The sequence below is a fragment of the Poecilia latipinna genome, unplaced genomic scaffold, assembly GCF_001443285.1.
Source record: "Poecilia latipinna isolate Pla-1442-1.1 unplaced genomic scaffold, P_latipinna-1.0 Scaffold2281, whole genome shotgun sequence".
Taxonomy (NCBI): Eukaryota; Metazoa; Chordata; class Actinopteri; order Cyprinodontiformes; family Poeciliidae; genus Poecilia; species Poecilia latipinna.
In genome coordinates this window covers 40,859-56,736 of record NW_015114897.1, presented here as the reverse complement: position 1 = coordinate 56,736, position 15,878 = coordinate 40,859, and the positions used below count along the sequence as shown (strand labels likewise).

The window sequence follows — 15,878 nt, the reverse complement described above, 5'->3', positions numbered from 1 at the left end:
TATATATATATATATATATATATAGTTTTTTCCATATCAGGGTGGTTCTCAGTGATGCCAAATACTGTATAGGAATGACCTGGTGCTGTTTCATGTCAGTCATCTGTCCATCTATAAAGGACTTTGTTGGTGACTTTGCCCTCAGTGTTATATTGATCACTCTGATGGAAAGTTATTGACTCTTTCCAAGCTTAAAGAGATCATTGAAGAAATTGATTAGGATGCAGCACTTTGGTCAGGCTGACATGCATTCAGTGACACAGGATGGCATCTCTATTACCCTTATATTTTTAATATAGATCCCTAACAGATGATGGGTAGTGTGAATCATTTTTGCTAACTGGCGTTAGAAACCGAAAACATATCAAAAACCACCAGAGAACTAGATTACAGATTTTCCTCTAATAGTACCATCAGGTCCATCAGCTTTCCGAGAGTTCACTACCCTCAGGGTTCTCCATACCTTCTGTTCAGTGATGGTCAGGCTGAGGAGGAATTGACAGCTACAGTAATTCGGCCTCAAAATGGGCAAAGAAATGAATGATCTCCTCTGCCAGTGAAGCATCCCCCAGAGATTTTGGTGGTGTTGTTTGATCTGAAGTTGGTGATGTGCTGGATCCCTTGCCAAACATGCTGGCTGTTGTGCATCTGTATAAAGTCCTCGATTATGCACTCTTCACTCCGTAATCCAATGCGGAAAAGATCTTAACTGTTGATGATCCTAGTCATTTTAATAAAAATTAAAACCAAATAAAAACAAGGCAGTGAGAGATGCTCCAAGCCACTGCATCTGTTCAATGCTGCCATGGAAACCAATTTTATTTATTTTGCAACTAGAAATAATTTTGGTAATTCTAACTAACCTAAAATGAGAGAAGTTTGGTCTCTATTTAACCTAAAACCGTGATTATAAAAGTGTATGTATCTTTAAAATACACCTTTAAAATCTCTATGGAATAAAATACTGGTGGAATGTGTATATAACCAGTACTGAAATTAGTTAATTAGTTTGTAAGTTCGTTACATGATATGTTTGACAAATTTTTGTTTAAAATTCTTGTTAACTTGTGTACACTGCTTTTATATTTATAATTTTTACACTGAAGGATTACAGATGAAAACTACCCTTTATGGCTAATTCTTCCATATTCTCTAATGTGCATTGTCATCTCTGTGTTTAAGAAATAATTACCTTTTATACATTGTTGGTTCAAAATGTATTCTAGCTGTTTTCAGTTTTTAGATGTAAGAAAATAAGCTTTTGTACAGGAACTTTCTCTTTTAAGGGGACCTTGTGTTGCCTTTTATTTAGCATACATTTTTGTGAAACTACCCTAGGTATGTTCGTGAAAAAACCCAAACCAATGTTGATATGAGGGTTGGAGTTCACAGTGGAACAGTACTTGGAGGAGTGCTGGGACAGAAACGCTGGCAGTATGATGTTTGGTCTACGGATGTCACAGTAGCCAACAAAATGGAAGCAGGAGGCATTCCAGGGTAAGAGCAAGTTCTGTTCATATAACTCGAGGGTGTCAAACTTATTTTCATTTCAGGTCATGTCAAGAGCATTAATGTCCACAAAGGGCTGGTTGTGGCAGAATGTATTGACAGGGCAACCTCCCATTTCCCCACTGTCTGACCGTGACATTTTCTCCTGAGCATTCCACTAAGACAGCATTTTGTAGTGAATGGCACAAATTTCACAAACAAATCCATCTACATTCAAGAAAAAAACAAACACAAAATTTTTGTTTTTGTTCCCATTTTTCATTTGATGAACTCAAAGATCTAAAACATTTTTGATACATTTTCTATATTGCTCACAAATCTGTCTAAATTTGAGATAGCGAGCACTTCTCCTTTGCATAGATATGGTAATCCATTCCAGCTCAAGATGCTGAGTAGACACCATGATTATTGAACAGGTGTCCCTTAGGCTGGCCACAATAAAAGATCACTCTGAAATATGTTGTTTTATCACACACCTGAATGCCACAGATGTCACAAGTTTTGAGGGAGTATGCGATTGGCATTCTGACTCCAGGGATGTCAAGCAGAACTTGCTGCCCGTGAACTGAATGTTCATTCTTGTCCCATAAGCCGTCTCTAAAGGCCTTTCTGAGAATTTGGTAGTACATCAACCGGCCCCACATTTACAGACCACGCAGAAATAACCAAACCTGCCCAGGACCTCCACATCCAACATGTTCACCTCCAGGATCATCTGAGATCAGCCGCCTAGACAGCTGCTGAAACACAACCAGTTCTTTGCACAACCAAAGAATTTCTGCACAAACTGTCAGAAACCATCTCGGAAGGTCATATAATAATAATAATAATGCATTTTATTTGTAGGCGCCTTTCTGGACACCCAAGGTCACCTTGACATAAAAGCAAGCAGATTATAAAATACATACCGGTAATAAAAACAAACAAACAAACAAAAAAACAAGATTTATCTATGCTCATTGTCCTCAACGAGGTCTCAACCTGACTGCAGTTTGTCGCTGTAACTGACTTGAGTTGGCAAATGCTCATATTTGATAGTCTGGCACATCTGGAGGTGTCTTTATGGAAGAATCCCAGTTTTCACTGTTCAGGCCAGGTAGCAGACAGTGTGTGTGGTGTTTTGCCTGCCTACCTTGGCAAAAAACAAGGCATTTCAATTAAATTTCTTATAAATCCAATCAATTCTAGTTATCAATCAGTGCATTAAGCTTAGTTTATTATTCAAATTAGCTTAGAGGAAAATTCTATTTTTGGAAACCCAGCAGAGCATCAAGTCATTGACTTGAAGCGTTCGCTCCTCCTGAAGTAAATGCTTCAACAATCCCATGGACAGTCCTGTGCAATGTGTTGTTGACTTTCCAAAGAAGAAACCTCCAGCAGAACCAGAACCTGACTCAGTATGAGCTACCGAATGGGGATTGGAGAAGACAGAGCAGATACACAAAAAAACAGAAGCTCTGATCCTGGAATCTTTTCTATGTTATAGAGAAGTCAGAATGTATCATTAGTAGGAACTCCATTAGTGGTGTCACCTTTAGGAGTGATGTCTCCTTTGTGAGAGAAACACATCTTGACAGATGAGCTCTGAGACAGTTTAAAGGCAACAGAGAGGAAAAGTTCAGCCAATGGAGACAGCACTAGGCAAGGGCAAATATGTCATCTGTAGAAGGACACACTAGCTGTGACACCATCCTCAACATGTCACAGCTTAACAGAAAGCCAGTTCGGATGGCTTTCTGAGAACATAAGAGAACAGAGAACATAATGTTAAAAGTTGGGGGGGAAAAGCCATATAATGCAAATTGATTTGTATAAGTTCTTCAATTTGATAAAGGTGTACTAAAATACAAAAATGGGCAGTTTTTTTTAATCACACCAGACACCAAAAGGCAATTTTCTCTCCAAAAAATGTTTTTTGGGCTGGTAAAACATCCATCCATCCATCCATTTTCTGAACACCCTTGTCCCTCAGTGGGGTCGGGAGGGGTCCTGGTGCCTATCTCCAGCTAACGTTCCGGGCGAGAGGCGAGGTACATCCAGGACAGGTCGCCAGTCTGTTGCAGGGCTGCTGGTAAAACAAACAAAACAAAAACAATAACTAAAAACAAAAATCTGATGTTTCATTCTTTTGTGCTATTGGATTAGACGTGTTCACATCTCACAAAGTACCATGGAGTGTCTTCATGGAGAGTTCAATGTGGAGCCAGGAAATGGAGGCGATCGCTGTGACTATCTGAGAGAGAGAGGTATTGAGACCTACCTGGTGACGGTATCTAAAGATCCCCTGGGAAGAAATGGAATCAGTCCTGTGGTTAGTTAAACATCCAGACACTCACAGCAAGTATGTTAATGTTCAAACATTTTCACTGTTGTCATCACCAGTATGTACAAGAAGACAGGACGGAAGAGAGATGTAATTTTGAAAACGTTTAAACATTTTTCTTTGAAAAAGGCGTGAAATAAGGTTTTAGAACTATATACATACACACACACACACACACACACATATATATATATATATATATATATATATATATATATATATATATATATATATATATATATATATATATATATATATAGTTGGTAAGTTTTCACTCATAATCACAGAAGACCCATTTTTTTGTTTTTTTCTCAGAAGCTGTCAGTAACCTCTTCTAATGGAAATTCCCCACTATTAATCAACACAACAGAGTGTAACGGCAGCGTGGAGGCAGCCTGCAACACACCTGAAGAACCAGAAGAGTTGGACACAAGGGTAAGCAGTCAGGTCAAATATTTGATATTTTGATAAATTTTATATTTTTTCCTACTATGCATGTGAGAACCTGGTCTGAACTATTACCAGATGAATATGGTGTGATAGTATCAGCAAATAAAGTAAATGTTAACAACTTAAATTAATTTCATATATCATTAATGTAAAGTAAAATAAAAGTTTAGGACCCACTACCGACTCCACAGGTAACTTCTAGTAAATCAGAATGTATGATACTTATTTGTACATATTGATACCTTTGATGCAGGGAACTCTTTATCCAAGACTACAATGCCTCATACACCATATTTCTCTAATTTATGTAAAAGTAATTAATTGTCTATCGTGTCAAATACTTTTTATGTCTATATAACACTCCCACAGTATATTGTTTTCTATCATTACATTTTCTATATCTTCTACTGGTTGTATTTTGGCCATTGAAGTTAATGTTTAGGCTCTAAATCCATATTGACAATCATCCAAAAGTGTCCTTTGGGCTTCTGGTCGCTGCATCTAAGTTGTGAGTACGCTACAGTTTCTGAAAAAATAAGCTAAAGAGTTACTAATCTAATTCCTTTTCTGGGTTAAATAGAGAGTACTCCACAGCTTCTAACAGGTAAACTAAATAAAATAAAAAAGAGAAAAGGACACCTTAGGAGAAATGGCAACATTCAGACAAAACAAAGGGCAAAACAAAGACATGAGTGAAGGCGGTACCATCAAAGGATCATGAAACCACATTGCTCAGGCTCCCGGCAGAAGTCCGATAAAGGTGTTATCATCGAGGAATGTTCTTGGGAGCGCTCAGCTCCACAGCTCCATGGATACAGGAGGGGGTGAGGTGGGAAGGAGTGTTACGTTTACATATCTTCAAGGAGATTGGAAATATGCAGCCCTTCCAAGGCCACACGGGAAAAGACTATTCAGATACAGAATGTCTTAGGTCGGGTAGATTATAAATTTCAATCTTCCTAAAGTCCCTTCAATACATCTCAGTTCCCAATTATCCAAATTAGTTTGGTCGTTCCACTGAGCTGAAACTAGCAACTTCTCCAAGATCGATTCCATTCCGTTAGTGAGTTTTGAGTCCTCAGCTGGGCTGCGAGTCTCGGCAAGACTCACATCCAACTTGCGTCTCTGTCCACACCAACAGTCTGAGTATTTGCTAGTTTGGCCAAGTCCGTCACAAATTTGTCGATAATCCAGGAATCCACAAGCTCCAAACAGCAGAAATCCTGTTATCATGAATAAATCCAGGGTGAATCGTGCCGGGTGTGTCCACGTAGGACATTAGGGCTCTCCTGTGCTCAGTCTTCTCGTTGAGAAAATTTGATCAATTGCATTGAGAGACTGGTTGACCAGATCCATAATCTGTAGATTTGGAGGATGTGAAAAGAAAGGCTCCAAAAATATAGAAAAAGACAGGCAAGGGCAGGGAGGGACCAGAGGAAAAAAGCGTTCGCCTTTGAGAGCAAGAGAGGAAAAAAACCTTATTATAGAGGTAGGTCTATAATATGAGAATACCACTTTATGTAATGAATAAACCAGCAAAGAAACAATAACAATAGCACACAATTTTGTTTTTATTTTTCTGGGACTGCAGGTAGTGAACCCATCTTTTCCAAATCCACGGAGGAGGCTCCGACTGCGGGACCTGGCTGAACGGGTGATTGATGCCCAAGAGAATGAGCAAGAGCTCAACAAGTTGCTTAATGAGGCTCTGTTGGAGAGAGAAACAGTTCAAGCGTAAGTGTCAATTTTTTCCTTTTGAACCAGAAATGACCAGTGATACTGACATTTTCTTCCAGTCAGAAAACTGATTCCCCAAAATTCTTTCCTGACCGCTAAATAAGCGCATCTTATATATTCTTCCATTGTTGTATCTATACTGGTTGTAGTTTCAATGAAAATGCTCTGCTAAAGGTTGTGTTGCCAGTCTGTTGCAGCAAATGTTGATATATCCCAAGGCAATCATGTGCAAGTCTGCTTTGAGCATATTTGAAGCTGAAATGACATGCTTTAGTTCTAAATTACTGTATTTTCCAGACTATAAGCTGCACCGAACTATAAGCCACAGATTTCTCTGCCGCTCCAGGTTTTCCACAGCGATGCAGCAACAGCAGAGGACAGCCAACATCTGAGTCATAACAGGTCGATTGAATATCACATTTATTATGGTTGAAAAAGAAAAAGTTGACAAGTTTAGATTTAACTGAACTGATTATGAGTTTGAAGAGAAAAATCTCCTTACTGTCGGCTGCTAGCATGTGCTAAATGAAAATGGGCGCTTTTTTTCTTCTTCAGATTTTAACGGCAGCTTGCATCCATTATTTCCATTATTGTTGCACTACTGCCATCTATTGGATCCTAATATCTATACCTCAAATTCTCATAACGATCCCAGTATTATTTAAAAAACAAAAAATCTTCTTTTTCCCCTCAATGCTATTTAACTGATCAACAACATTCTCAAATTTAAATTCCCTATTAAAACTTAATTCTGTCTTGATGGGCATTTTTTTCTTTTATTTCCAATTTTGACTTACAATGATTCACTTCCTGTTAAAGAGCCCCCTGGTGGTTGAAGAAAAATCCACATGTAAGCCGCATGGTCCAAAGCGTAGGTAAAAAGTAGCAGCTTATAGTCCGGAAAATATGGTATATTGTTTATGTAAAAGTGTAAGTCCTAATTTGTACTAGAGTCCTGTCTGTGTTTGGAAGAGCGGTGGGAAGTTGAGAGATGAGTGAAGTCATAATGTGCTTTTTATTTTACACAAAACAAAGTGTTCAATGTCTCTCTCTTCATGTGGTGCTGACAGAAGGAAGATAAGAACCTTAAACACAGCAACCAGTTAAACTTTAAGCAACTTTGCCGTGATTGAGAACTGGCTCCTTTAATTTTTAATATCTACATAAAGCCACTTTACGACACACTAATATTAGGGAACATTACAAAAGAATGAAAAAAAAGTCTAAATTATTTATAAGCCTACACTCTAAAAAGTGTTTGGGCTGCAGTTCATGTTATGGACATTAATCTCACTTAATTTACTTAACTTACTTTTTTGTGTTGAATTAACTTAAAAGTTACTTTTTTTTTTTTTACTTAAAGGAACTTTTTACTTTCACTTTACTTGAAACAATTAAATGCAAAGCCACGTTTGTATCCGACGTCTGACATCATGACACAAGCTTCACCAGGAACAGATCCTGTACCACCCCTCATGCCGTGGAGGCGCTGTCACAGGTTCGACTCCCGGCCTGATGACCTTTGCCACATGTCTTCCCCCTCTTTCATTACCCACTTTCCTGTCTAACTGCTCTCAAATAAAGGCAGCCTGAGCCAAAAAATCCTTTATTAGTTTACTTTTTATTTGAAGTAAGCCATATGATTTGAGTAAGACTGACTTAAGTTTGTTAATTTAACTTAATGAATTAAGTTGGATAAACATAATTGAATTACTTGTTACCAATTGAAGCAATTCAATTAAGTTTGAAATATTTTCTTTTTTTAGTTTATGAAAGTTAATTAGTCATTTATTTGCCCCATAAGAAAAAAAATCTAGATTTAGAAATAATTCTGGCATAGCCCAAATATTTCCTGGTATTCATTTATAGGCATTCATGCTTGCCAGGTAATTGACTGGCTTACAAAGAGGCATGCTAGTCATATTGTGTTTTCTGAGATAAACCTTCTCATAGTATGCAACCAAATAAAATTTTGTTGAATTAAGCTTAATTTAAAATAGTTCATTTTTGCATAGTGCCAATTCAGAACAAATGTAATCTCGACATTTTACACCAAAACAGATCTAATTCATGAAATGTATATGGACAACTCCCTGACTAACCCACAAGACATAAAACCTGATTCAGTTTTGGGATTGAGTCAATAGACACCCACATAAAAAAACATGGAAGCATATTAGAGAACAGATGTGCATTTTTTTAGAATAGTTAAAAAAATATCAGAGAATGCCAAAAATGTAAAGGCTCTCATTATAACCCCTGAACTTTAATGTCTTGACAGTCTGAAGGGAAAACACACCAACAGACTTTCTTTGAGGTTTGTGGATCCAGACCTAGAGGTTCGTTATTCTATTGAGAAGGAGAAGCAGAGTGGTGCTGCGTTCTGTTGCTCCTGTGTTGTTCTTCTCTTTACTACAGTAATGGAGGCACTCATAGACCACAGGTCAGTTTTACACCAAAATCATTTCCCATAGCACTTCATAACACAGATAAAAAAATAATTGTGAAAAAGTTTCATTAATGTTTTTGACAAACTGCTCTTGGTCCCAAATGTTATCTGGTATGTTTGTTTTTAAACAGGCTCATTATAAACTACATCACCTTTGGAGTAGGAGAGATTTTGCTGTTTATCCTGACAATCTGCTCTCTTGCGGCTATCTTTCCAGGAGTGAGTTACAAAGCTATTTCTACACCATCATACACTAACATAACTTATTAAACTATTGTTATCTATCTATAAAAGTGTAGCTTTGGATACCACATAACTCTTGGGGTGTTTGGGTTTTATGTAATACTTTTGATTTTGTGTAGTCATGTCATTTCCTGACATTTACCAGGCAGGTCAATATGGAAATATTGACAGATGCTTTCACAAACTCAGTTTAGGTCAACAAGCTACACAAAGTAAGCCAGTCAATCTCATGAGAACAGAAAATATAGACTTAGTCTAAATGGCGCTTAAGGCTTTTTAGTACCGTCAATACTGCATTAAATATTGTAATTTTACATGCCTGCAATGCCACAAGAGTTAAGAGGTACTCGTAACTGATTGTGAATGTCAGTCTACCCTTAGTTTTCTCTAACTAAACATTTTTTTAAAAAAACCTCTACAGATTTTTAAAAAGATTTTAAAATTCTAATTAAAAAAATGATACTAAAAGATATTAAAAAAAAAAAAACTAAAATTGATGTCACGCCACCTGTCAACCAGTCCAGTGGGTTTGTCAGCAACTGACCAATCAGTGGACACAATTTATCCCGTGTTACACGCTCTTTACCTAGAGGAAATTAACTTCTGATAAAATGTGGGCTTTTATCAGGGTTATTATTAGGAATGCGCACCAGTTATATAAATTTAATGAAAAATAATCCAAAAAAAAAAAAGGTTAAACATTGGCAGTGGGGAGGGGAACATGCACTTGACATGCTTTACCCAGAGCATTTGCAGTGATCTTGCCTTGGTATCTTGTTGGTTTCAACCCCAAGGTGATTATCTGATTGTAAACTCTGATCCCAAAACTACAGTACTCATCCCAAATTAGCTGCCTTACAATCATTGACTGTTTTTTGAAAGAACACCGCAGAAGGAAAAATGTCACAACAGTGTCTGCAAAATACAAATGTTCTCATTTATTTTACCGGAATTACAGAAGTAGCAGAAAGTCTCATTCCAAAAAAAGGAAAATTGTTTGATTTGTGTAAAGAACAAATCACAAATGCTGTGGTGATTCCACACAGTGTTACATGGGAGAGTCACATTCTGTTGACTTTCTAACATGAAAGACATTGGGCTGACCACCTGCACATTGAAAGACAATGGACATTTGCAGCATTATCATTTGGCTGTAGGGTATGGAAGCAAGATGAGGTGTGTGAAGAAAACAAAATACAATCTGTAATTTTAAGTTCTAAATAAAAAGAACTAAGTAAAAATAAAGCAGTAATGGAATATTTTGCTCCTCAACTTCTTGTCTATCTAGGCTGTGGGAAGCAAAACTAATCATTAAAGCTAGATTGTGTAAAACTAATAAAAGAAACCAGTTGTGTACCGTTTGTTGTGGTATGAAAAAGATAAGTTGCAAATGATTGGCTTAGTTTACTAAATATATCCTTTCATTTAAGGTCTTTCCCAAAAAGTTGGTGTCTTTCTCAATCTGGATTGACCACACCCGTTGGGCTCGAAATACGTGGGCCATTGCAGCTATTTTCATCTTAACCATGGCAGACCTTTTAGATATGGTAAGTGGCTTTGACTTATTTCTACAGAAACAAGAGGGTTTTGTAATTTCTGTAAATTCATGTTTACAGAGAAAACTCCTGTGCATCTAGAGCAGCCATTAATTAGAAAACCATGTTAAAATCCTAACCTGAATGGATCATTTCTGAAAGAGAAAATATTTAGAAATAACCATTGATTTCCCTTTATGTCTCTTTGATATTTAGCTCAGTTGTACACCTGGAGTCCCAGATTCAGGCAGCACCACAGCGGCTCCATTTTCTTCCTCATCTTCACAGTCCAGCCTTGGAGGATGCCTGAATAATCCTAAATATTACAGCTTTATAGCAGTGCTTGCACTAATAGCCACTACCATGCTAGTTCAGGTCAGTCACATGGTCAAGCTTACGCTGATGCTACTTATAACAGCAACAACTGGCATCGTTAACATCTACAGTTGGAAAGACATCTTTGACCACTACGACATGGTTCGCTTCCAAGAATACAGGTAAAACTTTCTGAAAACAGAAAACGTTCTGTGAGAGTAAAGGGCAACGCAAATTCCACAAGAGTAGTCAACTATCTTTTATTTGAAGTAGTAGAAATAAGTACAGTCTCTGCAAAGTGTCAGGTTCTTAGGAAATACTCTTACGTCTTATGTATGTTGTGTGTATGATTCATCCTAATTGATGAATCATAATTTATATTGACACATGGAGCATAAAATCAGCCAACAAAATCTTTCAGACTACTTATTTTTTTCACTTTCATTGCTGAAAGGAGACGCTTTACCATTACATTCGAGAAGAGTTTCTAAAAAAGTCTGTGCAGCGTCTGAGGAGAAGGAGGAGGGTAGCTGATTATATGGACTGAAGACACTCCCTGAAATCACACCATGTCTCTGTGGCCTGATAAGTTTCTGTTGTCTGAGGAATGGGCCTTAGCATCTAACAGAGTCAAAAATGCAACTCTTTACAATCGGCCTTTTGTCTAACAGCCTGTGACTCTTTCTCGACCTTGGCAAAGCGTCTCAACAGTATATAAAGTTGTCAGACTCCACATAAGAAAAATGCATTTTGTCTGGATGGTTGACCAGAGGTAAGCTGCAGAGCTCCCAGACAGACTGCAAAACTGAATTATGTAATTTTGTTCTTCCATCACTGGGAAAGAGAAGAAAATTCTCTGAACCGGAGGAGTGCAGTCCTTAAGAAAGCATTAACATTAACTCAGCTGTTGCACATGTGGGAGCTTCAACACCCTATGATGTATGACAATTTTCTGGGTTACACAAATCGTATGTTCTCCAGTTCTATGCTAGAACACCAAAATAGGGGCATTGTACAAAAGCCCCACTTTGCAGGAAATAGGGAATATAAATAGCAATTCGTCCTTTAACTAGGAATGGAACATTGGTTTTCACCTTGATATTTTAGAATGACACTTTTCTTTTTCCAGCTCAGAGATGGTTCCCTCCAAGTTCACCATGACAGTTATGATCTTCATTATGATGGTCAGCTTCTATTACTTCTCCAGACATGTAAGTTCACATGAAGCAAGAGGCAAGAATCAAACCACATGTTACCACCCAGGGCTTTTGTTGGAAATGTTTGGTTTTGGAACCTAGAAGGCCACGACAGGCACTGAAGGTTTTTCAAATGCCTTTATTTGAGGAAACCTTCAATAATAATTGTAGAAGAAAGCCATTTGGATAGTATTCTAATGTTTCTAATTTAATTAAAAGAAATATAATATTTAAAACATGTAAGAAAAATAGAAATGGAAACAATTTTGCCCCCCCCGGGCAGGGCATTTTACAGCCTTCCCCGTCTCATGGTCCCACCAGACATTTACATAGGATGGACCCAACTCTGACAATCTGTGACTGACATCTCTGTGTTTATATACAGACAAACCTACAGCATCAAGATCTGATCAAATCTATGAAGGCTCCATATCACATGACAGAGAAACCACAGAGAAATTGATTTTTTGTACAATTTTTTTATTTTTTTTTTACTTATTTTATCTTCAATATCAATGACTACTTATGGTTTTCAGGTCTCTGTTGGCTGTTGAAATTTGTTTTTATTTCTTAAATAACAAGTACATTAACGTTTAATCGTGGTGTTTTTCATTTTGTTTTTATTGCAAAAAATATTGTCAGCAGTTCCGCTGGTTAGCCGTCCCACTGAGACATTTTTTGCCAACACAGTTTGTTGGAATATGCAGCAAATATAATCTGAGCCTTTTGGCTTTAGACCCAGAACATCCAGATGTAGCATGATGATGTGCTGGAGTTATTGTCCTGCTGCTCAAAACTGGCTTTGCTGGAGGATATTTTTCATCTATTTAATTATATGTATTTTTAAATCTTCCAAATATTTGACCAGTCGTAATTTTTGTCATGTCTATGCATCTTCAGCGTAGTTGTATCATGCATGTTTTGCACTTGCAACAAGCAGGTGAGCAATTACTTAATAGTGTGTATCTGAACTATGTTTTGATCACGTATGTCAGGCTATGTATGAATATTTGTACCACATGCCTGAGAAGTTACTGCTTTACAAAGAAACAGCACACATTTATTGTTTTGGGCCAAGCTTGATGCATCGATCTGTAATTTAACCATTAAGCATATGATATAATGATGAGAAAACCTTCATGCCAGCATGTTTTAATACCGTTGATCACTGTATTCAGCTGTTCATGAGGTCAGCTGCAGGCATTTGTCCAACTTTTACATTTTTCCAGACTTCCGTTTTGACAATGGAATAAAGTAAATGCTCTAAATGCTCTGGGTAAAGGGTGTCTTGTGCATGTTCCACTGATAACTTTTAACATTTTTCCGATTATTTTCCACTAAATCACATTTAATAGCAAGCAAGTAGCAAACCAGTAGCCAGACTGTAGCTCATGGTAGACCTGGCAACTTTGTCCTCCAGGTAAGGGGCATTTACTGTGGGACGACAAACCCACATAACTGATTGACTATTCAGTGACATATGTTCAATTGTGTCAATTGAACATGCCAAACACTTCCATTTTCTTATAATACAGTTGACAGTTGACCGTGGAATATTTAGGAGCGAGGAAATTTCACAACTGGATTTGTTCCACAGGTGGCATCCTTATCACAGTTCCGTGCTGGAATCCATTGAGATCCTGAGAACGACCCATTCTTTCACAAATGTTTGTAAAAACAGTCTGCATGCCTAGGTCCTTCATTTTATACACCTGTTGCCATGGAAGTTATTGGAACACCTGATTCTGATTATTTGAATGGGTGAACAAATATTTTGGCAATATAGTGTGTATATTGACAAATTAAGTAAACATAATAGGACGGTCTTAGTAAGAGTTCCAGTTCAGTTCCTAAACCCACCGGTTCAGTTCCTGCTCCATCAGCCTCTGAAGTGTCTTGGCGAAGGACACAACAATAGAGGGCCTGGTGGTGCTGGTGAATGGCAGCCTTGGTTCTGTCAGACTGTCCCAGGGCAGATGTCGCCGCAATCCAGCAGCACCATCAGCATATGAATGTGTATGTCAATGGATGAATTAAAATGTGAAATTTATGAAGTGCTTTGGCCATTTAAAACAAGCTCTTATGAGCTTTTAATTCTATGCATGTCTGATGCTAATTAATATTATTAATTAATAATGCTTATATCAACTGTCCTGGTTGAAGGTGGAGAAGCTTGCTCGCACGCTTTTCTTATGGAAGATAGAAGTCCATGAGCAGAAGGAGAAAGTATATGAAATGAGGCGCTGGAATGAAGCTCTCGTAACAAACATGTTACCTGAACACGTGGCTCGACACTTCCTGGGTTCCAAGAAAAGGGATGAGGTAAGACCTTTGTTGTTACAATTAGTTTTTACCTTTCTAAACGTCAGGTCAGTGCACACCCCTGAGATCAGAAATCCAGTTCATCATTTCCATTTGTGGAAATTTCTAAATGGTCTAAAGGTAAAGCAAAACTTGATGTGCAGAAAATTATTTTAAACAAATCTGTTACATTTGACATTGATTGCCCTAATTAAGTAAGAACAATTTTGTTTTTTAAACTTGTATGGCATATAAAACATCTTAGGTAATTTTGATCAATCCACAACTAAAGTAAAAGTCCAACTTTTTACAGAATTATAAAAAAACCCAAGTGACTCATGGCACCCAAGTGAGCTCTGAACCATTTACAGCTCAATTAGGGTATGTTAAGTGAAGACTTTAGGGTGACCCTCTGTGATAAAAGAAACTTGGGGGAGGGAGGCGAGGGGGAAGGGAAATAAATTTGAGAGTGATGATCAGAAAAGATAAAGGCTTTATGAGAAGACATTTTGTGAAGAGGAGTCACTCCAAAACATACTAAACTGTGGACCTGTCAGGTATATTTATATACTACGGTACATTTCAGCAACAAGGCAGTTCAAAGTATATAGCAGAGGAATAGATGTTTAATATTGTTATGCAAGTTATTTATGCAAAGTTAGATTCTGGTTAGCTTTTGGGTTATACATTTCTAATTAATAGAAAAATAAAAAGTTGCAGGTGTTTTAAATTAAAAACGGAGGCATGTAGTATGCTGATGTTGATTATGTATTGGTGCTGGTTCTAGTTAGTGGGGTTATAGTAATACCCACCAGCGCATGCTCACATGTAAGGTTGCAACGTTACGTTACTACCATACTACCATTTGCAAAAGTTTGAGAAAATGGAATAATTGATTTTACAATTAAACCTTGAAATATTCAGGAAATAACAGATTGGAATCTCACTTTTTCTTGCTTCTGAATTGATTTATGCATTTATTTTTTTCAGGAGTTGTACAGCCAGTCATACGATGAGATTGGTGTCATGTTTGCCTCAATTCCCAACTTCTCTGACTTTTACACAGAGGAGAGCATCAATAATGGTGGCATTGAATGTCTACGGTTTCTCAACGAGATCATCTCAGACTTTGATAGTGTAAGTATTGTGTCCCTAAGATGTGGGATAGTTAGTTTGTAAGGAACATTTATTCACAATTTAAAAAAAGAAAATTTAAAGGGTTATGTAATGTACATAACCCTTAAGGAAGGTTACTTCTAATATCCTTGATAGTTATTAGATAACAGGTAAGGTAAGTTACTTCAATGACTAATACCTATACTACAGACTTGTAGGGGATGTTGGGTCTGATCAGAAAATTCAGAATTTGTGGGAGCCTAGGTCTGAGCAACAACAGAGGAAAACATACACAGTTTGTGAGAGAAGAGAATTAAGTCATTGAGATATTTGGATCCCAGTTTACAAATAAACAAAATTGAGCCCTTTTGGAAAAAATAATAATTCATAGTCTTTTCAATGTGTCAAATGTTTGTCCAATGTGTCATTTATTACTTCTCAATGTATCTGTCAATGTTCATTCAAAGTTTCATTGTTAGTGACCAGTTTGGTCACAATCTATCAGTTTATTTGGTCCTTTGAGCTGTGGCTCACCATCCAATTCTGGAATGGTGATGCTGTTGTCTCTGCAAGACTGCAGATCAAATAGTTCACCACAGCAACAAAAAAACTGACCAAGAAAAGTCCAGAATAAAGCAGCTTAAAATCCAATGCATTTTTTTTTCTCTTTATTTAACCAGCTAAACCCCATTGAGATCTAGATC

At 37.3% G+C, this 15,878-nt stretch overlaps 1 protein-coding gene across 3 annotated transcripts in view; it reads left to right on the top strand.

Annotated features, from left to right (window-relative positions):
- adcy3a (adenylate cyclase 3a) overlaps positions 1-15,878 on the top strand; it is a 63,966-nt gene that overhangs the window by 31,536 nt on the left and 16,552 nt on the right. For 2 of the 3 annotated variants that reach the window (XM_015018480.1, XM_015018478.1), the window contains 11 exons: positions 1,339-1,497; positions 3,655-3,820; positions 4,148-4,267; positions 5,874-6,016; positions 8,301-8,462; positions 8,600-8,687; positions 10,142-10,258; positions 10,463-10,743; positions 11,691-11,772; positions 13,921-14,079; positions 15,049-15,195. In XM_015018480.1, coding sequence (XP_014873966.1) covers positions 1,339-1,497; positions 3,655-3,820; positions 4,148-4,267; positions 5,874-6,016; positions 8,301-8,462; positions 8,600-8,687; positions 10,142-10,258; positions 10,463-10,743; positions 11,691-11,772; positions 13,921-14,079; positions 15,049-15,195 — 1,624 coding nt within the window. The remainder of the gene's footprint in view (positions 1-1,338; positions 1,498-3,654; positions 3,821-4,147; positions 4,268-5,873; positions 6,017-8,300; positions 8,463-8,599; positions 8,688-10,141; positions 10,259-10,462; positions 10,744-11,690; positions 11,773-13,920; positions 14,080-15,048; positions 15,196-15,878) is intronic. The other variant, XM_015018479.1, reaches the window with a different exon arrangement.